Below are 22,040 nucleotides of genomic sequence, written 5' to 3'. Positions count from 1 at the left end.
AAAAAATACCTAATAATAATAATTGACAAAAATATGTCAATAATTCATTAAGACACACATGGTTAAATATGTCACAGTGATGTAAAATGATAGGCTGACCAGGAAGAATCTCCACGGAAATCGATATAAAAAATCATTATAACATGTATATGTACCACAAAGCAGTATCGATATTGAACATCCATCAACCACCAATGTATACATATAAAGGGAGGTAAGCCTATGGATGTGTCAATTCAGACAACAGTTTTATTTTCATCTCGCTGCACACAAGTTTTGTGATCAATGTTATAAGTAGACACAGTAGACCTTTCAAAATTCCGGAACTTTTATTAAAGATGAACCTCAATGCTTTGTTTACTTGCAGGGAAGGAAGGAATAGAAATCTCAAGAAGTTGTGCACGTCAAAAATCATTCGAATCGCGAAAGAAGGCTGATGTGAATATCCAACAAAGCGTGGTCCGTGCCGTTCTCATTAGCCCAATCAGTAGAAGTAGAAAAGTAAGGCGTAAAATTCCTATTGCAATCCTTCATTCGAAGCAGGTTACCTAGTTTCAGTTTACCGCTTTATCGACTGCCTCAAAATGCTTGTTGGTTAAAGAGACTGTCTCCTAGGAGTTACAAATGTACTAAAAATAAGTCCAATTGTTATAAAATAACCAATGCCATGATAAAACAGTTCTGCATACCAAACGTTCTATGTATGTACCCTATATCATGAGAACTTTCCCCGCTGTCTTAAGATAAGAATAGACCGATGAAAGGCCAGTATAAAAGACAAAATAACTGATTGCCTTATCTTTACATAGACCTAGATCCCATCATGAAGTATCTACTCCTTGCTTTAACGGTTACAGCTGTAGCAGGACAACTTCCTCTACCATGCAGTAAGTTGAATTTTTCAGGCATTTATGATATCGGACCGTGTATACTCTGACTCCTATCTTGCGTCTAATTTTGATGGACATCACCAAGGGCAGCCACAGCTCTGGGAAATAAAGAAGTAAGTAAAACTGCAATGGTTTCCATCGTAACATAATAGTAATGTAGAAACTGTAATGAATGTCCTCAATAAATCTGGAAAAACATAACCGAAAGCCACCATAAACTAATCTGTGCTTGCTCTGATTATTCTTCTCTTTACGTTTTATTTCAGCTTCTCCAAGACAATTTGAGTCTCGATTTGCAAGGGTAAGTATCTTTAAATTTACGACCAACACAGGTTATAGAGTTGAGATATACAATATTTCACTACTTTCAACATCTGTTAGGAACAGGGGTTCGACATGAACAGATAGATATATGGGTTTGCTTTTGATCAGATTCTATAAATTGTGAATGCATGCTCAACTGTTCAGTTTTCCTTTTTAGTTTGACCGTGAAAAGAACTTTCAGGAGTTTGCCAAGGTTAGTTATGATGAGGATCAAAAGAGAGTCAGAGAGATCGAGGAGGTAGCAATTGGATCCACTAAAGATTACTATGATGTTCTCTATCTTCATAATATCGTAAGTAATGTGACAATTCCAATTAATATAATTATATATTGTTTGAATTTAGGTTTTGTTTTAGAGTGCATATGTATGTTCAGAATGTTTCGTTTCAGTGTGATGCTGATGAATCAGTAAGTGCACTGAAATTGTAGTATTAAAAAGAAATGAAATTCATTCAAGTGTTGAATAGCTTAGTAAAGTTATCATTATCTTTATACTTCCTTTCTATCTTCCAGGGAATTGAATACAGGTTTAATTTGAGAACACGTAAATGTAATGTTACTACCATTAGTAAAACATTTATACCATTCAGTGTACCAGGGTTTGCTAAATTCGCTGGTCAAGGTAATATTGGTGTTGCTGGTTTCACCAATGAACATGTCGATATTCAGTTATTTGAAGGAAAGACACCAGAAGGACGTAAGATTTAGAAGACAATTTTTTTTACAATTAAACAATATGGCAACTATTGTGTCAACAAGCTATGATGGACAAGTAATATAAATGACACGTTTCATCACAATAAAATCTATATTTCATGTTTAATGTTATACATTCAACAAAGAATCTCTTCTTATCCAGTACAGATTTTGCTCTTATATATTATATTATAGGTCATCATTAAAAATTCGTGCTTTGCGTTTGATTCGACTACGTTAAAGTGTGCATTCAAACTTTTCAGATCCTCTGTTTATAAGTGTAACCTCACCAGACTGTTTCCCAGTAAACTTTGGTTATTACAGCCCAACTGTAGGATACGATCATAGAAAGTAAGTAAAATTTGTCATCAAAACCATGGTTGCACCTGCTTCAAAAAAGTGTTTACACAAGGGTCACCAAGTGAAGTTGATAGTTATAATTAGATCTTGGTGAATATATTGTAGACTGTTACCCTTCCAATGCAACTGATCACACAACTAAATGGTCGATGACAGCCTCCTATTGTTTGTCAACTGACCAGCGTTTTCAGAGTGTCCATAATTCTACTGTTTTTTTTAGGTTCTGACATCAAAATTAGTTTTGTTGAAACTATTTATTCCAGGGATACCGAAGGACCAATTGAAAGTATAATCAGACTCTATTTATATAATTTAGTATTTCATCAGATTAAAAGTATCATTAAAAATACATTTCTACTTTCAGTTTCTATGATGTGACAGTCGGTATTAGAGATCCAAATGTGTTTATTCCCCCAAGTGAATGTATTCAATAAATAGTGTTTAAATAATATATGTATCAGTTTCTATTACATTAGTCCATTTACTACACGCCCCGATTCTGTCTGCTGTTGATGTGGTCAAAAGCTACTTCAGATTATCTAAATAATGAACCCGTCTTAATTGAATAAAAATAACACATTTTCGGGTGATGAAATAAAAATCCGGGTCTGTAATAACACTGCTAATATCACCACTGCCATGACTAGTCAGGTGGTCCAGATTTAACTGAGGCCCAGTGCTGATGATCGTTGGTCGATCCGAGTATGGGCTACACTTTATCCCTCTGTGCACTAAGTGGATGTAAAAGTACGAGCGTGGTGAGACTGACTTGCTTAACAAAGGCCATGGGCGAGGGGGGTTTGGGGTGATGTTTGTTACTTTGTGTTTATCCTTGTTGTTTACACACTAGCAGTGCAAAACATAATCCTTGCTGCCTTCGACTTGCTGTGTATCCTCTCACACTAAATATTGTCTTGTACTTGCTGTCTTCGACTTGATATATATCCTCTCATACTAAATATTGTACTTGCTGTCTTCGACTTGATGTATATCCTCTCATACTAAATATTGTACTTGTTGTCTTCGACTTGATATATATCCTCTCATACTAAATATTGTACTTGTTGTCTTCGACTTGATGTATATCCTCTCATACTAAATATTGTACTTGCTGCCTTCGACTTGATATATATCCTCTCATTCTAAATATTGTACTTGCTGTCTTCGACTTGATGTATATCCTCTCATACTTAATATTGGACTTGCTGTCTTCGACTTGATGTATATCCTCTCATACTAAATATTGTACTTGCTGTCTTAGACTTGCTGTATATCCTCTTATACTAAATATTGTACTTGCTGTCTTAGCCTTATTGTATATCCTCTCATACTAAATAGTGTACTTACTGTCTTCGACTTGCTATATATCCTCTCATACTAAATATTGTACTTGCTGCCTTCGACTTGATGTATCCTCTCATACTAAATATTGTACTTGCTGTCTTAGACTTGATATATATCCTCTCATACTAAATATTGTACTTGCTGTCTTTGACATGCTATATATCCTCTCATATTAAATATTTTACTTGCTGTCTTCGACTTGATATATATCCTCTCATACTAAATATTGTACTTGCTGTCTTCGACTTGCTGTATCCTCTCATACTAAATATTGTATTTGCTGTCTTAGACTTGATGTATATCCTCTCATACTAAATATTGTACTTGCTGTCTTCGACTTGCTATATATCCTCTCATACTAAATATTGTACTTCCTGTCTTAGACTTGCTGTATATTCTCTCATACTAAATATTAATAATTTTACTCGCTGTCGTCATCGACTCGATATTCGCCCTTCCGGCTAAATATTGTGCTGGCTATTTTAGACTTGCTGTATACATTCAGAATTATGCTTGCCGTCTTATGCTTGGGCTAAATATTGTACTTCCTGTCTTAGACTTGCTGTATATCCTCTCATACTAAATATTAATAATTTTACTCGCTGTCGTCATCGACTAACTGTACAGTCGTCATTAGCCCATATGGTGCAGAACAGTAGGACGTAAAACTCCATTCAATCATTTTATTTCGACTTGCTGTATACACACTCGTGCTAAATATTATGCTTGCTGTCTTCGACTAACTATATACACACTCGTACAAAACTTTGTGCTTATTGTTTTCAGCTTGCTTTGTACATTATTAAGAATTATGCTTGCCGTCTTCGAATTGATGTACGCCCCTTGGGATAAACATTGTGCTTACTGTATAGCCTACATACAGAATTATTCTTGCCTCTTCGACTTGATATGCGCCCTTCCGGCTAAATATTGTGCTGGCTATTTTAGACTTGCTGTATACATTCAGAATTATGCTTGCCGTCTTATGCTTGGGCTAAATATTGTGCTGGCTGTCTTATAATAATAATAATAAACTCTTTGTTTTACATGGGCCAGAATTAGGCCCAATACACAAGGACATGGTCCTGTCTAACATTCAGCCCAATATATAAGCTAAAAGTCAGTGAAAGAGCTGCAAGCGGGCTATCTTCGACTTGATGTATACGGTACTCGTACCAAACAATGTATGAACTTTTTTTGAACAAGATGTACACACTTTCGAGTTCTTGCTGTCTTCGATTTGTAGTTGCTGAATTTGGTGTACAGGTTTAAGTAGCAAAACATTATTTGGCATGTAATTTTATACAAGCATGGGCATGTGCTGCACGATGGTTTAATAAATGAGCATGAATAATCTTAATTGATGCCGTTAAGAGTAACCACCAATGCACAGACTCATTGTCCTTGTCCTTCCATTTGTCTTTTCTCCCATAAAGACGTAATACGTGTTCACAAAATGCGGTCAAAAACTGTGCATGCATTTTTTTTAAGAAATTGGGCACAGATAAAATTTGTCTGGCATTAGTGAACTCTTTGACACCTTATCATGAGATTAATCCACGTGGACTGAAATACTTCATAACTTATCATTGACCTACAATTTAACAATCTTATCTATCAACCCAGCAGTTGGTATTCTGTCAGTGTGTTCCACGTCTTCAGATCATCATGAAGGTTCTTTTAGTTTTCTGTGTTGCTGTAGTTTCTGTTTTGTCACAGACGCCTAACCCATGTGGTAAGTTGACACTTATACTTCTCTAGTAACATTACTGAAAGCACATGTCTTTTGGTCTGCAATTTTGTGATTTTCATGGATTCTCGTGAACTTTAAGATTAAAATTTGTTCTTTGGTCATTTCATGAATAAATTATGTTTTATTTCAGTATCTCCAAAGCAATGGGAAGGTAGACTGTTCAGGGTATGTTCATTTTAAGCATTAGGAATTTAAGGTCGTTACATTGAGGTTAAGCAATGTTACGAAAGCACAAGCACAGGCATGTAGTCGTAACCTCTAGTGGTAGAGCAATGTTTGTGAATTTAGTTTGAATAATAATATAGAATATATGAAATGCAAATCCATAATCTTCCGAATCTGAAATATATGGAAATCATAAGCATTATGATTATTTTCGGAATATTTAACAGCAAGGAATATATTTTCGAAACAAACTGAGTTTGTGAGTGTTTATATAAACTCAATACTTGTAAAAGTTATTTAAATGAAGCTTCTTCGCCTTTGGTAACATCAGAAAAGTTTGTAGTAAGTTGTCTTACAGTGGTTGTTTTGTTGCAGTATGACCGTAGCAAGAATTTTCTTCAAAGAGCCAGAATTAGTTATGATGAACTTGACAGACGTGTGAGAGAAGTTGAAGAGATTGAAATTGGTCAAACCAGAGATTACTATGATGTGCTTTATCTACATAACATTGTAAGTTTGTCTTAAGCCAATTTGGTTGATACATTACATTTTTTGTTGAGATAATGTATCAGTTGTAAGAGGGAAGTGGATTGAAGTGCCTCGAAATGTTTGTTTACGACATGGGAATCCAATTTCATTTGGAATAGGGATGAATAAGTTTCAATTTATGGATATTATTCACTTCGTACATAAAAGGTTGCTTCATGTTTATCTTCAGGGAATAGAATACAGACTGAACTTCAGAACCAAAAACTGTACTATTACTCCATTAACACGACCATTCATCCCTGCTGGTCTGCCAGAAGATGCCAAGTATCGTGGTGAAGCTACTATTGGACCTGCTGGTGTACCAGATGAGCATCTTACCGCTGTTCTCTTTGATGGTGAATTTGAAGGAAGTAAGTATAATAAGACACCCAGCGTTCTATTCGATTGGAAGTACACATAGCTGTCAAATGAGAGCATTCAAAGAAACATTTGACCCCTCTGTCTGCATGTTGCGTTTGTAAGATTTTGGTAGATCGAGTACTGATTCTAATCTTTATGATACCAAATCTTCAATATCAATACTCTGCTGAATATATTTTAACTTTTAACATGCTAATTCTTTCAGACCCCTACTTTGGTGCTGTAACCTACCCATCCTGTGCCCCAATTGAAACCGGTTTCTACAGTAACAGAACTGGAACTGTTCATTCAACGTAAGTATACAAGTCACATAAGGTCAAATGGTACTTAAAATTCTTTAAAAACGCAGTTTATCGTCAAAAGGTGTACTGTTATCATCGACGTTTCAAAGTTTGTACATACATGTATCTCAATTTGCTTGCATAACATATTCCAGTTTCAATCCATCTGAAGTTTTTAGGCTGGACATCTGTGTCATTCTAAAACACAATTGTTCTCGAGATTTTCTCTTGTACAATTTCTGTTTTACTTCTATTCTCAAATAATTGTAATATGGTTTCTTTATTTCAGCTACTTTGATATTACTCTTGGTATTACTGATCCTAGTGTATTTATTCCACCAAGTGAATGTACCAGTTAGACATCATGTATATCTAATATAAAAAAATAAACATCCTCATTTCTTGTTTAGTTCATTTTTGTTCGGTTTGAAGGGTAATGTTATTGATTTAGTCGTCAACAAGCCCTTGCTAGTCCATCTCCAGTTAATGGACTTGCCATGCTAAACTCTGCATGTAATCTTCAACATTTTGGTCACAGAACATTAATATTATAATAATATTGTACCTAATGTAACACAAGCCGCTAAGTCCACAATGTGGGAGTATTACTAATTGATAAATGATCACTAAAAACTGATCCATATATGGATCGTATACCTATCCAAAAGTCCACATGCTGGCAAAATCAAGGAGGTATAAGACATGGAAAGAGCCCATTTGCCACATTCATTCATTCAACTTAGAGAATGAAATACATGCCAAAATCAGGTGTCAACGGAAAGAACAAGCGATTTCTACCTTGTGCTCGGTGCCATCTTATATAGAATTCACCTTTATTCAATTGAGATATTGACATTTAAATAACAGCTTTTTGCTATATATAAAGTTCGACATGTTACGGTTGATCACATGGCATCAGTAACTTCCTCATCTTTTGATTTGTAGACAAAATATAAATAAGGTGCAATTATATCAGGAAAAGTACATACTAATTTAATTAGCTTTAAGGAATAGAAGCAATTTGACACCATTTTACAGATTAGATTGACATACAAAACTAAATTTGACGTATATATCTGAACCTTTCGTCAAGAGGCATTTCAGATAAACTGTAATCTTTATCTTGAGATACATTGAAAGCAATGATCCAGCATTAATATTGATATTATAATGAAAATCGTACTGAACGCAATAAAATGTCCTTCAGCAAACCGAGTAGAAAGCAGGACCTTATTCTCAATTTAAAATCCTTTTACAAGCGGAAAGCTAGATAGATATAGGATTTATATAAAGTCTAAATTAAATTCTGACATATTTTATATTACATTGTAATTAGAATCTATTTAATGCTAGTTTTCATTTAAAACATGGTTCTACCATTCAGAAACCCGTCCCCATTTGACTGAACTTTGAACAAGAGATAGTCAATTATTTACATGTCAATTTTAACAGATACGTGTCTATGATCCAAATTTTAACTATATGCGTAAGTCAGGCCACCTTATATTAAATTTTGGGGTGTGTAAAACGTTCTTTTTCAATAAGAGAGATAATGTCCTTACATGCTTTAAACATCAATACTGTCCACAATACTGATGCCGTGGAATATTCTTTTGGGCTTGCCAGTTTTCAGGAAATAACACGAACATGTCACAAATAGCTTTAATATCAACTTAAATACTAGAAAAATACACAATCATAAAAGAGGACACACTCAGTACAGATGTAACGCAAAATTGACAAGTGTCGGTTCAAACGGAAAAGTTTGAATGGTTGTATACAGTATTAACTGTAGTGTGAAATGCTCTTAATTGTAAACCTTCGTACTAGTCCTATTTCATATTACTTTTTTTCGAAGTAATCTTAGGACAAGTTTTTAAAAGGTTTTTAACACAAGTGCATAAATCGTCTTTTTTGTGTATTTTAAGATAAGACAGAAAATGAGATCTTGGCACCTGGTTTAAGAAGTTTACATGTTGGAACAAGAGCAGTTGTCTGTCAACATGTTAAGGTGGTTGGTTTGTTTCTCTCTTCTTGTTTGTGTTATGTCTCAGACACCAAGGCCATGTGGTAAGATTATCGTTTGGAAGAATGTAAAATTAGTTTTATTTTAAAGTCTTCAAGAATGAAACAAAATTGTTTTACATACACACTTAAAAATAGTTAAAATACCAGGTAAACCTAAACTAAAGAAAATCTAATTTTGGTTTTGTAGAAAGTCCGAAGGCGTGGGAAGGAGATGTACACACTGTAAGTTTAAATTTTCTACTTCTATTGAGATGGGGGTGTTGTGCCAAACTTTTCTCGAGTTGGCTACTTTTTGAGCTTAACAATTTGGAAGGTTAATTTATAACTACCTATCCTTTTACATGGAAAGGTGAGCGCATATTCTAGTTTGTTGGTCGTTCCAATTCTCTTGCCGTCGGTCTGTTATGCTGTATTTCGCTATGTGCTTTCTAGACAACTTACCTAGACAACCCTTTATCCAGTTTGACGAGTCCAAAAAATTTAGAAGAAATGCCCGAATCACCTATGATGAAGAAAACATAAGAATCAGAGAAGTAGAAGAACTGGCTATTGGATCTAAAGATGATTTCTTTGATGTTATCAGACTCTATAGGGAGGTAAGAAAGTTACCCTTTTTCCCAGTAACGTCTCAAATATAAAGAAATGTGACCGCTAAGGACTAAACGAGAGACGCAAGATCGAGGTTACGGCCGCACCCACTCTTAACATGGTAAAATACTTTTATTGCCAGACATACACAATTCTATAAGTGTGTTGTCATTTCTTAAGTTTTAGTTTAGATCTACTAACATTTGTATTTGGAACTGCCAGATTGAGGTTGAAATTGTGGTCTATCTGTAAGGGACACTACTCTATAGTTCTCAGTTCTCAACTAGATGGGTGGGGGAGAGGGGCGTGGACTTGATCTTTTGGGTTCTCTTCTGCATTCTAAGATCCCATTGGAAATGGATTTAATGTCTGTTATTAACTTTTTCTGAGGTATTTGTGCCCGTGGACATGGTTCAACCAGAACCTATGGTAGTTCAGTCACTACTTGTTTTACATTTTAGGGTGTTGAATATCGCTTAAATTTAAGAACCAAGGTATGCAACGTCACAACTTTAACTCGACATTTTGTTCCCATTGGGTTCCCACCAAATGCAAACTTCAGTGATTCTTTTGTCATTGGGATATCAGGGTTTCAGGATGAAGAAGTGAGTGCCATATCTTTTGATGGTGTTTTTGAAGGTGGTAAGTATATTTCGTTTTTTATGCGATTAGCATTAGTATTTTAAGGAATACTATTAAGTGCTGGGCAAATCTAAAGAAGTGCATTTAGACTTAATATCAATTTTTATATCTCAAACCGTGGTAAAATACTCAAGATTTTCAGTAATGCATTCATTAATTTGGTCGGAAACCATAGGCTTGGTGTAATAATATATTTATTTTTCATGTTTATAGTACAATTCTATGGTATTGTAACAACCCCAGATTGCTATCCTGTTCATCTGACCACTCAAAGTCAACAATTCGGTTTAGCACAAAGTCAGTAAGTTATCTGTTGATTTTTGGGAAAACGATTCATACATAATAATGCCAACTTAATATATCATATCCTATTGTCGCGGTCGACTTTGCTTTCTCTCTCTAGCGCTGTAACTTCCCCCCAACCTCATTGCCAAATTGCTTGGATTACTTTGCTCTGTCAACATCAAATTTGATAATGTGTCTTAGATTTCGGGCTCCCAAGCGCTAGTTTTCAAACAAACAATAAATGAGATACTTTATAACATTACAAAGAGTTTATTTCCGGAAATTTTTCTCTGTCAAGATATTTGAACCTATCGTAATGAAAAAATGTCTATATAGATGCGATACACAAAAAATCTCATATCACACAACTCTACCACAGCTGACAATGTCTTCTGGTATTGTATATAAATTAGTGTCCAAAAGAAACGATACCAACTTATTTTCAAAATTGTTTTTTACTAAGTGAATTGTCTAATATGAAAACATGCCAATTCGTATTGCACATCCCAAACACAGCATAGTCGATAAAAATACCGGGAACACGTGATCACTTCCGGGAAAAAACGTAAATTTCATGAAAGTGACATTTCCCTCTCTAGCATGTTCTGCATGTGCATAAAAACTGTATAAAACGGCTGATCAGACACGTTGATATCACAGCAACAAAAAGAACACAAGATATGCCCCGTTTGACAGCCATCGAGAGAGAGAGAGCCGTTGGAATGGTCCAACAAGGAGCGACAAACGTCGACGTCGCCAGAAGGTTGGGCTGCGCACGCATCACTATCACCAGGTTGATGCAGCGGTTACGTCAGACAGGTCAGACGTCAGACAGGCCCAGGAGTAGAAGACCACGAGTAACCACGCCCCGTGAAGATCGTTACATTCGGGTATTACACCTGAGGAACCGCACCGTAACAGCGACGTCCACGGCAACTACAGCACTGGGACACAGGATCAGTCGACAGACCGTCTACAGGAGACTACGGCAGTATGGTATCCGGCCACGTCATCCCTACCGCGGACCGCTCCTGACGCCTCGACACCGGAACAACAGACCGATCTGGGACAGGCGAGTTCGAAGTTGGCAACGGCGGGACTGTACACGTGTTATGTTTTCTGATGAGAGCAGATTCCTCATCTTCAAAAACGATGGACGGCAGCTTGTATACCGACGATTTGGTGAACGTTTGGCGCCTAACTGTATCCAACAGGTCCGGCCGTTTGGAGGTGGAGGGTTAATGGTGGCATATGTGGTGACGTCAAAACGAGGCTTGTCGTAATTCCTGGAAACCTGAATGCACAGCGTTATATTGATGGTGCCCTTTATTCAGCAACAGCCTCGTGGGCTCCTTTTCCAACATGACAATGCAAGGCCACACACAGCAAGATTGACACAGAACTTCCTTGCCAACGCCAACGTACAGGTTTTGCCATGGCCCGCATGTTCACCGGACATGAATCCCATCGAGCACTTATGGGATCACCTCGATCGGCAAATCCGACGTCGCCGTGTGCCTCCAGTAAACGTCCAGGACTTGGAACGATGTCTCCTCGAGGAATGGCAACGCATCACTCCCAACGTCATCATACGTTTGACGGCATCAGTCCGTAGGCGTGTTCTGGCATGTATTGATTCTCACGGTGGACATACCCGCTACTAACTTGACGTTGTGACGTGTGGTGTGACATTTCCCGTTGTTTCTGATCAGTGCTCTAACGAAATGTTCTTTTTTCGACCCCACCCATCTTTAAAGGCTTGTCATATTGGTTGTACAGATGTTGTGAAAGGATTTCTCAAACACCAATCCCAAACTTCTGCATTGTTTAGTTTTTCTTTTATGTCGTTGCAAACAGGTAGTATCGTTTCTTTTGGACACTAGTTTATGTTCAGAATAAAGAGAGCCAATACAGCATACGAGCAATTGTCACCAGCATTGCCCAAATCTTAAGTAAATTGTTCAATTGTATGTTTATGAAACGTCCCCAAAAAAGTTCACGAACATTACCTACTATCGCCTATAAAATGTTTCTAGAAACCTTGTAAAATCCACTATGAATTAACATTATATTTGTTGTATTTTCGTAGAGTTTTGGGTTATTATAGAAATCACTATGGATATACTTTCAGATATTATAATATTAAAGCTGGAATACCAGATCCTAATGTGTTCATACCACCTCCTGAATGTACTCGTAAATAAATGTAATCTCGTCAAGCAATATAATGTTTCTGATTACATGATTGCCTTAATTTCTACCGGGATTTCCTTTCACTGAAGCATCATCAACAAAATCTGAAATAAAAAGAAGCCGTTGCTGTTTTAACAGATTGATTTATATATGGTTCACATCACAAGAGCTGGGAATTATCACCATATGTCAACATAAAATTAACTGATATGCTATTCGCAATCTTACGGACATTAATAAACCTAAAATTGGTTGAAACACATTACCTTTAATAGTGGAAGTTTGTCTAGCATACAGTGGCTTGTCTCTGATAACATCACTGTAACTAGTATATTCTTTATGATATACAGGTCGACTTCCAGGATAATTAGATTCATATTCAATACGATCTCTTATCGGGTACTTGGATTGGTAACCTAATGGTTCTTTATAATACCCACTATTGTACCGTCGGTGGTAATTATTCTGATATCCACTGAAATGTTAAACATGGAAAATTACTCGACCATTCTGTAGCTAAAAAGGGTTCGGGGTTCTTAAGCAAAACAAACCATAACAATAAGTAATATTGCGACGGTAGAAGTGACTCGCCGACGAAAGTAATAATATGTCTTTGAACGACTCAATATGTTTTGTACTAACTCAAACGTGGAATGGGCATACAATCTTCAACTTCAATGCAATTTTTGACGGAAAACATGGCATAATTAACAATAAACAAAATCTGAAGAAACTTATAAATAAAATTACTTACTACTCGTCAGAAGATGGATAAACACTCGACTCTTTTCTGAAACCAAGAATACGCTTTCATGATGTTATCCAAAATAGTTTCATTTGTGAGCCTACATAAGCTTTTAATTAGCAGAATACTATAGGTTACAGTTAGTGGAATAATGCAAAAGATAGTTACCCTGGTCCACAGCAGTATCCAAGCAACATCCTTTTGATACAGAAATAGAACGCAACCAATAGTAATATCAGTAGCACAATGGCCAGAACAACAACTATAGCTATATTTGTTGGTTGATCAAAGAAGGTTTCTTGTGTCTTGGAAGACGCAGTAGGGGATAAACCAGGTTGGTCACCAGTCGCAGTAGCTGATGATTGTATACTAACAGGTACGGTAACGTCACTTAGAAAGCGGACTATTATGACCCCAGTTGATGATAGTGGCGGAGATCCTTTGTCTGTCGCTCGAATTGTAAGTATAGCTGTAGTGTCTTGCATTGAGCTTGGAAATTTCTTGGTGTAGTGTACTTGACCAGAAGCTACAATTGAGATATTAAATTAAAAAGCGGAAACCAAGAAAGTGTATTCTCCTGGTTTATTAAAAACGTAACTGTCGGCATACACAAGAAAAATTAATTTTTGGAATTAAATATAGAATTTCACCAAGTTTATAAGTGTACTCTACGAGTTCTGTCGTACTTACGTAGTATGGAAATGAAATCTGAGTAGACAGAGGGGTTAATATTCAACAAAGCAAACTCAATCTCACTATTCGAACCGCTGTCATTATCTGTAACTTGTAATTTTCCAACAGTTCCTAAAGTATAAAAAAAAAATTGTTTAGTTACTTTTATTTATTAATACATTTCTATTTTTTTTTTCGGTAATATACAATCTGTAGTCTAATTAGATTAAATTTTATGGTCAATTTTTAGGTCGAAAGGTAAATTTGACGAACGTCTTTAAACCCTAACTGAATTGGCTATATTAAAAATAAAAGCTAATGAAAAAACAAGGAACTAAAGTTTTGTCTAATTTTAGTAAGGCTGGGTATCAATGGACGTTTTGCTCTTAATAAAAACATATTGTGAACAAATCCCTAGCATATAAACAACTAATGGTGTATAATTCTGACGGATAAATAAACATGTATTTACCAACAGTAGTTGAAGGCGTTACATCAACGCCCTGATTTGGCAAAAACACAGGAGAATTGTCGTTCTTGTCCAAGATTGCGACCATGATCTGTGCGGAACTCGATTGTCCGGCACTGTCTGTAGCTTTAATCTCAACCTGAACACTGCTAGGCATAGCACCATTGTCCACATCATAATCCACAGAGAAAGTAAGATATTGAGCATCTGGTGATGTAAATTGAAATCGTTGACTTTCAGCATTATTTACTATAGATAGAGTGAAACTATCCCCTTCTGGATCGTTTAATACCATACCCAGTTTACAGGTTGATACCCGTGCCTGCAATTCATAATGGAATTTTGGATCACCACGACTATTAGTTGTGGCTACTAAATAACCCATGAAAACGCCCGATTCGAAAACCAAATATACTACTCTCCATCTTTCGTCTGGAGAACATGTCTTTATTGGTACATGAGTCAATACAAGTGATTCAATTCCGAAAGGTTCTTTGCTAATACATTTGATCTGGTGTGACATGTTGGTTTTCGCCTTGTTATCAAGCTTTATAGGAACTGGACATTATAATCATATTCAAGATATCAACATTGTGTGCAACAAAAACATCCACGGCATATTTGGGCATTTTCTAAGAACATGTTACACCTAAACTTCAAATTGGGCTATATACAGATTGCAGAAGTCGAGTTTTGAACCATTGACATGGGATTGCAATTCTACATTAAAAGTCTTCCAATTAAGGGCTATTTTCATGGTCGGGTATCTTACACAGCTTTCATTAATTCTAATGATGTTAAAGTGGATTACCTGTGATTCAGTAAGTTGACAAGGATTAGGTTGTGTAGTAAATACTGGTGGTTCATTTATATCAGTGATATTAACAGTCAATATATCAGTACCATCAGAATACAAATAATCATCAAATATAGTACACGATATAGAGAAGGATTTAATAGATTCGTAGTCCAACCTGCTCGTGCCATCTGGTTTACCAGCTACATAGATTCTGCTTCCTAGAATGTCAAAAAAAAATATCTGAACTGTCGAAACCTTTATGTTGACAAGTAAAATTAAATTTGAATCTCTGAAAATGAAGAAACCAATTTCATCTGTTTTGCAAGACGCGTACCGGTACATCACTTAATTTAGGATTATTTTCATGAAGTTAAAATATATGGCACTTCTTTCAAATATTAGTACACGATCATATGCAAAAGAGTTTAATTTCACAATATATTTATTTAAATGAGCTGATGGGCGTCTGTTTCTTAAATTTGATATTGGTATTTTAGACTTATAGATATTTCTCGCTCACTGAATAGAATATTTCTGTTCATTGAAACACGCGTCCAAACAAAAAAGGAAGTGTAGATTCCTTAGATGAAAATTGCCAGATAAAATATATCTAAAAATAATACAGATCGACAAAACCTTGAATCTATATAAATTGTATTACCTAGAGTAAATACTGAAGCTGAAGTAGCAGGAGTGACTGTACAGGTAGGGTTGAATATCTGAACTCTATCAACATCATTATATTTTAATAATATCAACTGAGTTCCAGCTGGAGTATTTTCAGGTATAGATATACTTTCTGGTAAATTTGTAATTTCTGGTCGCGAATTAAGGTCTGAAAATCAAGAACAGGAAAGAGATGACAATTGTCTTAAACACTTTGAATGAAAATAAAACCAGGTATTGATAGTAGTAGCAGGTGGTGCTGTTGATCTATTTTATGCTTGCTTTTAAGGAGCACTCTTGGAATCTTCCAAAAAATATTAACATCTGAAGTAAAACTTACCATTGACAATGACTCTTATGATAAGTTGTTTAGATTTATCCCCATCACTAACATTGACTGTTATAGTTACAGGACTCACAGCTACAGCAAGAAAATCAACAGCTGCTAAAATTTCATGTGTGACTGAAATAGACGACAACTTGTGTGTAATTGAAGTCAGTAAAACCCGAACTATGAGCAACCTCGAGCTAATTTTCAATGTTGTTTTGGGGACCGATATAACCATCTAGGAAACCTTTATATGTTTGAAATGAACTACTACTCTCCTCTCAAAAAAAGTTTTTGGACTTGACTCAAGTGTTCTAAGATTTAAACATGATCTAGGAGATGTCCATCAGCAGAATCATCAAATTGCATTGGTCAGTCTCTGCACACAAATTGTTTGGAAAGAAATAAGATGCATGCCCCTTTCCAATTAGCTAAAAATTTACACTTTTATCTTTTATATACTGAAAACAAACCAAGAATTTACTACTTTCTAATTAACTTATGTCTTCATAGCAGATGGACTGCAGAATCTTTATATTCTAGTTACCTGGATTTATATCAAAATAATTGACTTGAGGTGTAGTTTTATAATCATAAGTTAAGGGATCACCATCAGGATCATTAGCTGTTACTGTATAGAGTAGGTCATTCTTGATTATGGCACTAGCATCCGTACTCATGTTTAACCCAGCTGAAGAAAAAAATGGTTTGTTTATAAATATTAGAAAGGAGCTAAATTATCCAAAGAAATATTGTATTTATTGTTTCAAATATATATTTAGATACATAATAACCATGCATTGATACACAGGGGTTGGTAGTCAAGTCAGTATTAGGTTAGATAATCTTATATAAATAAGAGTTAGATTATGCGTCACATACCTGTAGGTACACCACCCTGTGTTATGATTGGTGCTTGATTCTCTATTATATTAATAGTCAGAATATCTGATTCTATACCAGTGATACCAGCACATTCTACTGTCACTTCGTAAGTATTGTATACATCATAATCAAGTTTTTGAGGACTTTTCTCATTATAAAACACATACCATTCTGAAAAGGGGTAAGAAAGTGTACAAGTTAAAAAGGATTAACAATTATTAGACATATACGACAATGTAAAATATGGGCAGTGAAATGAACCTTTACTCGAATTTTTTCATAATCTTAACTTTATTAGAGAAAAGAATATTCATGTTCATAAGGAATACCGATTTTCTCCAGATCAGTTGAAGTAACATACTTACGGATGTTGTTTGCTGACACAGTTGTAAAACTTCGTTGAAAAGGGTAGTCTGTAATAGCAGTTGCTGGTGGAGAATCCACATTCACAATGTCACAATTGACGATAGTACCAGCTGGGGTCACTTCGACCAACGTCAGATTTAAGCTACCTTTCTGTCTCTCTTTTAACGAGATTGTATCTGGGTTTAATGCTATGCCAGTAAGCTATAAAATTATATATCTGAGTTTAATGCTATACAAGTTAGATATAAAAGTATATATCTGGGTTTAATGCTATACAAGTAAGCTATAAAAGTATATATCTGGGTTTAATGCTATGCCAGTAAGCTATAAAAGTATATATCTGAGTTTAATGCTATACATGTTAGATATAAAAGTATATATCTGGGTTTAATGCTATACAAGTAAGCTATAAAAGTATATATCTGAGTTTAATGCTATACAAGTTAGATATAAAAGTATATATTATCTGGGTTTAATGTTATACAAGTAAGATATAAAAGTATATATTATCTGGGTTTAATGTTATACAAGTAAGATATAAAAGTATATATCTGGGTTTAATGCTATACAAGTAAGTTATAAAAGTATATATCTGGGTTTAATGTTATACAAGTAAGATATAAAAGTATATATCTGGGTTTAATGTTATACAAGTAAGCTATAAAAGTATATATCTGGGTTTAATGTTATACAAGTAAGATATAAAAGTATATATCTGGGTTTAATGCTATACAAGTAAGCTATAAAAGTATATATCTGGGGTTAATGCTATACAAGTAAGCTATAAAAGTATATATCTGGGTTTAATGTATACAAGTAAGCTATAAAAGTATATATCTGTGTTTAATGCTATACAAGTAGGATATAAAAATATATATCTGGATTTAATGTTATACAAGTATGCTATAAAAATATATATCTGGGTTTAATGTTTTACAAGTAAGTTATAAAAGTATATATCTGGGTTAAATGTTTTACAAGTAAGCTATAAAAGTATATATCTGGGTTTAATGTTATACAAGTAAGCTATTAAAGTATATATCTGGGTTTAATGCTATACAAGTAAGCGATAAAAGTATATATCTGGGTTTAATGTATACAAGTAAGCTATAAAAGTATATATCTGGGTTTAATGTTATACAAGTAAGCTATTAAAGTATATATCTGGGTTTAATGTTATACAAATAAGATATAAAAGTATATATCTGGGTTTAATGTTATACAAGTAAGATATAAAAGTATATATCTGGGTTTAATGTTATACAAGTAAGATATAAAAGTATATATCTGGGTTTAATGTTATACAAGTAAGCTATTAAAGTATATATTTGGGTTTAATGCTATACAAGTAAGCTATAAAAGTATATATCTGAGTTTAATGCTATACAAGTTAGATATAAAAGTATATATTATCTGGGTTTAATGTTATACAAGTAAGATATAAAAGTATATATTATCTGGGTTTAATGTTATACATGTAAGATATAAAAGTATATATCTGGGTTTAATGTTATACAAGTAAGCTATAAAAGTATATATCTGGGTTTAATGCTATACAAGCAAGCTATAAAAGTATATATCTGGGTTTAATGTTATACAAGTAAGATATAAAAGTATATATCTGGGTTTAATGTTATAAAAGTAAGATATAAAAGTATATATCTGGGTTTAATGTTATACAAGTAAGCTATAAAAGTATATATCTGGGTTTAATGTTATACAAGTAAGCTATAGAAGTATATATCTGGGTTTAATGTTATACAAGTAAGATATAAAAGTATATATTTGGGTTTAATGTTATACAAGTAAGCTATAAAAGTATATATCTGGGTTTAATGTTATATAAGTAAGCTAAAAAAGTATATATCTGGGTTTAATGTTATACAAGTAAGATATAAAAGTATATATCTGGGTTTATTGTTATACAAGTAAGCTATAAAAGTATATATCTGGGTTTAATGTTATACAAGTAAGCTATAAAAGTATATATCTGGGTTTAATGTTATACAAGTAAGCTATAAAAGTATATATCTAGGGTTAATGCTATACAAGTAAGCTATAAAAGTATATATCTGGGTTTAATGTATACAAGTAAGCTATAAAAGTATATATCTGGGTTTAATGCTATACAAGTAGGATATAAAAATATATATCTGGATTTAATGTTATACAAGTATGCTATAAAAATATATATCTGGGTTTAATGTTTTACAAGTAAGCTATAAAAGTATATATCTGGGTTAAATGTTTTACAAGTAAGCTATAAAAGTATATATCTGGGTTTAATGTTATACAAGTAAGCTATTAAAGTATATATCTGGGTTTAATGCTATACAAGTAAGCGATAAAAGTATATATCTGGGTTTAATGTATACAAGTAAGCTATAAAAGTATATATCTGGGTTTAATGTTATACAAGTAAGCTATTAAAGTATATATCTGGGTTTAATGTTATACAAATAAGATATAAAAGTATATATCTGGGTTTAATGCTATACAAGTAAGATATAAAAGTATATATCTGGGTTTAATGTTATACAAGTAAGATATAAAAGTATATATCTGGGTTTAATGTTATACAAGTAAGCTATTAAAGTATATATCTGGGTTTAATGCTATACAAGTAAGCTATAAAAGTATATATCTGAGTTTAATGCTATACAAGTTAGATATAAAAGTATATATTATCTGGGTTTAATGTTATACAAGTAAGATATAAAAGTATATATTATCTGGGTTTAATGTTATACATGTAAGATATAAAAGTATATACCTGGGTTTAATGCTATACAAGTAAGCTATAAAAGTATATATCTGGGTTTAATGTTATACAAGTAAGATATAAAAGTATATATCTGGGTTTAATGTTATACAAGTAAGCTATAAAAGTATATATCTGGGTTTAATGTTATACAAGTAAGCTATTAAAGTATATATCTGGGTTTAATGCTATACAAGTAAGCTATAAAAGTATATATCTAGGGTTAATGCTATACAAGTAAGCTATAAAAGTATATATCTGGGTTTAATGTATACAAGTAAGCTATAAAAGTATATATCTGGGTTTAATGCTATACAAGTAGGATATAAAAATATATATCTGGATTTAATGTTATACAAGTAAGCTATTAAAGTATATATCTGGGTTTAATGTTATACAAGTAAGCTATAAAAATATATATTTGGGTTTAATGTTTTACAAGTAAGCTATAAAAGTATATATCTGGGTTAAATGTTTTACATTTAAGCTATAAAAATATATATCTGGGTTTAATGTTATACAAGTAAGATATAAAAGTATATATCTGGGTTTAATGTTATACAAGTAAGATATAAAAGTATATATCTGGGTTTAATGCTATACAAGTAAGATATAAAGGTATATTTCTTGGTTGATGCTATAAAGGGTAGGTTTTCAAACACAGGGACATTTTGATGTGTCACAGGCTATGAAAAAACACCTACCCAAGGACAATATCATTTATATATATCATCTCATGAGTACACATACACGGTCCTGGCTATCATTGTTTCTCCAGTACTTGAGAATTATTTGCAGCGTTTTATACTCTATTACTACCCGGGACCGTGTCCGATATTCAATCCTAGTCTCACTTTCGATATTTAGGGACATCGTTTTCATGCAAAATACGATTTTGGGACAAAACAGGTTGAAAACCACTGCTATATTGTAAGCTTTAAAGGCATATCTATTCGTTGAATGATATACAAGTAAGATCTAAAAGTACATCTTAAATATTATACAAGTCAGATATAAAAGTAGGCCTACATCTGGGTTGAATGCTATACAAGTCAGATATAGAAGTACCTGGGATGAATGCCATATATTCGATTTGGAAGTATAATATCTGAATGCTATAAAAGTAGATATCTGACTATAATGCTATACCAGCAAAGTATACAAGTATAGATATGTGGGATCGTGCAAAACAAGTAATCTATAGAAGTTTATATCTGAGGTTACAATGCTGAACATGTAATCTATGAAAGTATTATCTGTGGGGAAATGCTACAATAGTCAGAATATCATATCGGTATTTACAGGCTAATTTTGAACGAAACAAAATGTAAGCTAACGCGATCATTGCCAGAGAGCATGCCATGCTTACATCTGATAAACCAATCACAATAGTCATTTCAACTTCACACGAGCACATTGTTATAAAATATTTAATGAGGAGTATAATAATGCGAAAATTACGCATCTTTAAGGACAACATACAAAATACGCAAATGCCTTTAATAAAATTCTTGAAAGTGGTACAACGTAACCTACCTGGCAAGTTACATCATCGAGCAAGAGACTTAGAACTAATAACAGATATATCTTAATGACACCCATTTTTCAAAACAACACGACTACATTTCGTCTGAAATCAACAAAAAATTCGGACCTTTTTCAAAATGTTCCTTTTACAGGTGTGTATACACTCCATGGATAAGTATTCGGTCGAATTGATAATTTGCTAATTAGTTGTCGCCAAAAACGTCAAATTTATCAGGACCTCTTTCGTCGGCTTGATTTGGCTTATATAAAAACTCGCTTGTTTTCTGAATGGTTTTAGATTTTTGATAAGAGCTGAGGTTTGTACTCGACTTTCTCCTTAGTATTAGATTCCAATTACAGAAAT

The 22,040-nt window shown here is 33.8% G+C and overlaps 4 protein-coding genes across 4 annotated transcripts; 3 read left to right on the top strand and 1 right to left on the bottom strand.

Moving 5' to 3' along the window:
• The first annotated feature begins 815 nt into the window (after nt 1-815).
• Nucleotides 816-2,720, top strand: LOTGIDRAFT_233900 (hypothetical protein). The gene is made up of 6 exons (XM_009060916.1): nt 816-887; nt 1,157-1,191; nt 1,372-1,506; nt 1,728-1,911; nt 2,174-2,261; nt 2,635-2,720. Exons 1-6 carry the CDS (start codon nt 824-826, stop codon nt 2,702-2,704), a joined length of 576 nt encoding a protein of 191 aa, XP_009059164.1. The 5' UTR covers nt 816-823; the 3' UTR covers nt 2,705-2,720.
• Nucleotides 2,721-5,248: 2,528 nt separating this feature from the next.
• On the top strand, nt 5,249-7,134 carry LOTGIDRAFT_218124 (hypothetical protein). The gene is made up of 6 exons (XM_009060915.1): nt 5,249-5,349; nt 5,498-5,532; nt 5,908-6,042; nt 6,251-6,431; nt 6,647-6,734; nt 7,012-7,134. The coding sequence occupies exons 1-6, from the start codon at nt 5,283-5,285 to the stop codon at nt 7,079-7,081; spliced, it is 576 nt and encodes a 191-aa protein (XP_009059163.1). The 5' UTR covers nt 5,249-5,282; the 3' UTR covers nt 7,082-7,134.
• Nucleotides 7,135-8,721: 1,587 nt separating this feature from the next.
• Nucleotides 8,722-12,486, top strand: LOTGIDRAFT_233898 (hypothetical protein). Its single transcript, XM_009060914.1, has 6 exons — nt 8,722-8,792; nt 8,938-8,972; nt 9,212-9,346; nt 9,800-9,980; nt 10,194-10,281; nt 12,397-12,486. Exons 1-6 carry the CDS (start codon nt 8,726-8,728, stop codon nt 12,467-12,469), a joined length of 579 nt encoding a protein of 192 aa, XP_009059162.1. The 5' UTR covers nt 8,722-8,725; the 3' UTR covers nt 12,470-12,486.
• Nucleotides 12,487-12,724: 238 nt separating this feature from the next.
• On the bottom strand, nt 12,725-21,751 carry LOTGIDRAFT_164389 (hypothetical protein; the record flags this gene model as incomplete). The annotated part of the gene is made up of 12 exons (XM_009060913.1): nt 12,725-12,933; nt 13,213-13,248; nt 13,372-13,729; nt 13,894-14,007; nt 14,348-14,666; nt 15,156-15,361; nt 15,805-15,978; nt 16,150-16,272; nt 16,685-16,828; nt 17,020-17,193; nt 17,388-17,589; nt 21,686-21,751. Coding segments are annotated over 12 exons (2,125 nt in total), but the record flags the coding sequence as incomplete, so codon positions are not given.
• Between the last annotated feature and the right edge of the window lie 289 nt (nt 21,752-22,040).

This window comes from Lottia gigantea (genome assembly GCF_000327385.1).
Source record: "Lottia gigantea unplaced genomic scaffold LOTGIsca_45, whole genome shotgun sequence".
NCBI lineage: Eukaryota > Metazoa > Mollusca > Gastropoda > Lottiidae > Lottia > Lottia gigantea.
This window is presented reverse-complemented; position numbering and strand designations above follow the sequence as displayed.

Bases quoted from the DNA above. Each gene is read 5' to 3' on its own strand.
- LOTGIDRAFT_218124 (XM_009060915.1), top strand. From the start codon at position 5,283: ATGAAGGTTCTTTTAGTTTTCTGTGTTGCTGTAGTTTCTGTTTTGTCA. The intron at 5,350-5,497 runs GTAAGTTGACAC...GTTTTATTTCAG, and splicing joins ACAGACGCCTAACCCATGTG to TATCTCCAAAGCAATGGGAA. The intron at 6,043-6,250 runs GTAAGTTTGTCT...GTTTATCTTCAG, and splicing joins TGCTTTATCTACATAACATT to GGAATAGAATACAGACTGAA.
- LOTGIDRAFT_233900 (XM_009060916.1), top strand. From the start codon at position 824: ATGAAGTATCTACTCCTTGCTTTAACGGTTACAGCTGTAGCAGGACAA. The intron at 1,192-1,371 runs GTAAGTATCTTT...TTTCCTTTTTAG, and splicing joins TTGAGTCTCGATTTGCAAGG to TTTGACCGTGAAAAGAACTT. The intron at 1,912-2,173 runs GTAAGATTTAGA...CAAACTTTTCAG, and splicing joins AGGAAAGACACCAGAAGGAC to ATCCTCTGTTTATAAGTGTA.
- LOTGIDRAFT_233898 (XM_009060914.1), top strand. From the start codon at position 8,726: ATGTTAAGGTGGTTGGTTTGTTTCTCTCTTCTTGTTTGTGTTATGTCT. The intron at 8,793-8,937 runs GTAAGATTATCG...TTGGTTTTGTAG, and splicing joins TCAGACACCAAGGCCATGTG to AAAGTCCGAAGGCGTGGGAA. The intron at 9,347-9,799 runs GTAAGAAAGTTA...TTTACATTTTAG, and splicing joins TTATCAGACTCTATAGGGAG to GGTGTTGAATATCGCTTAAA.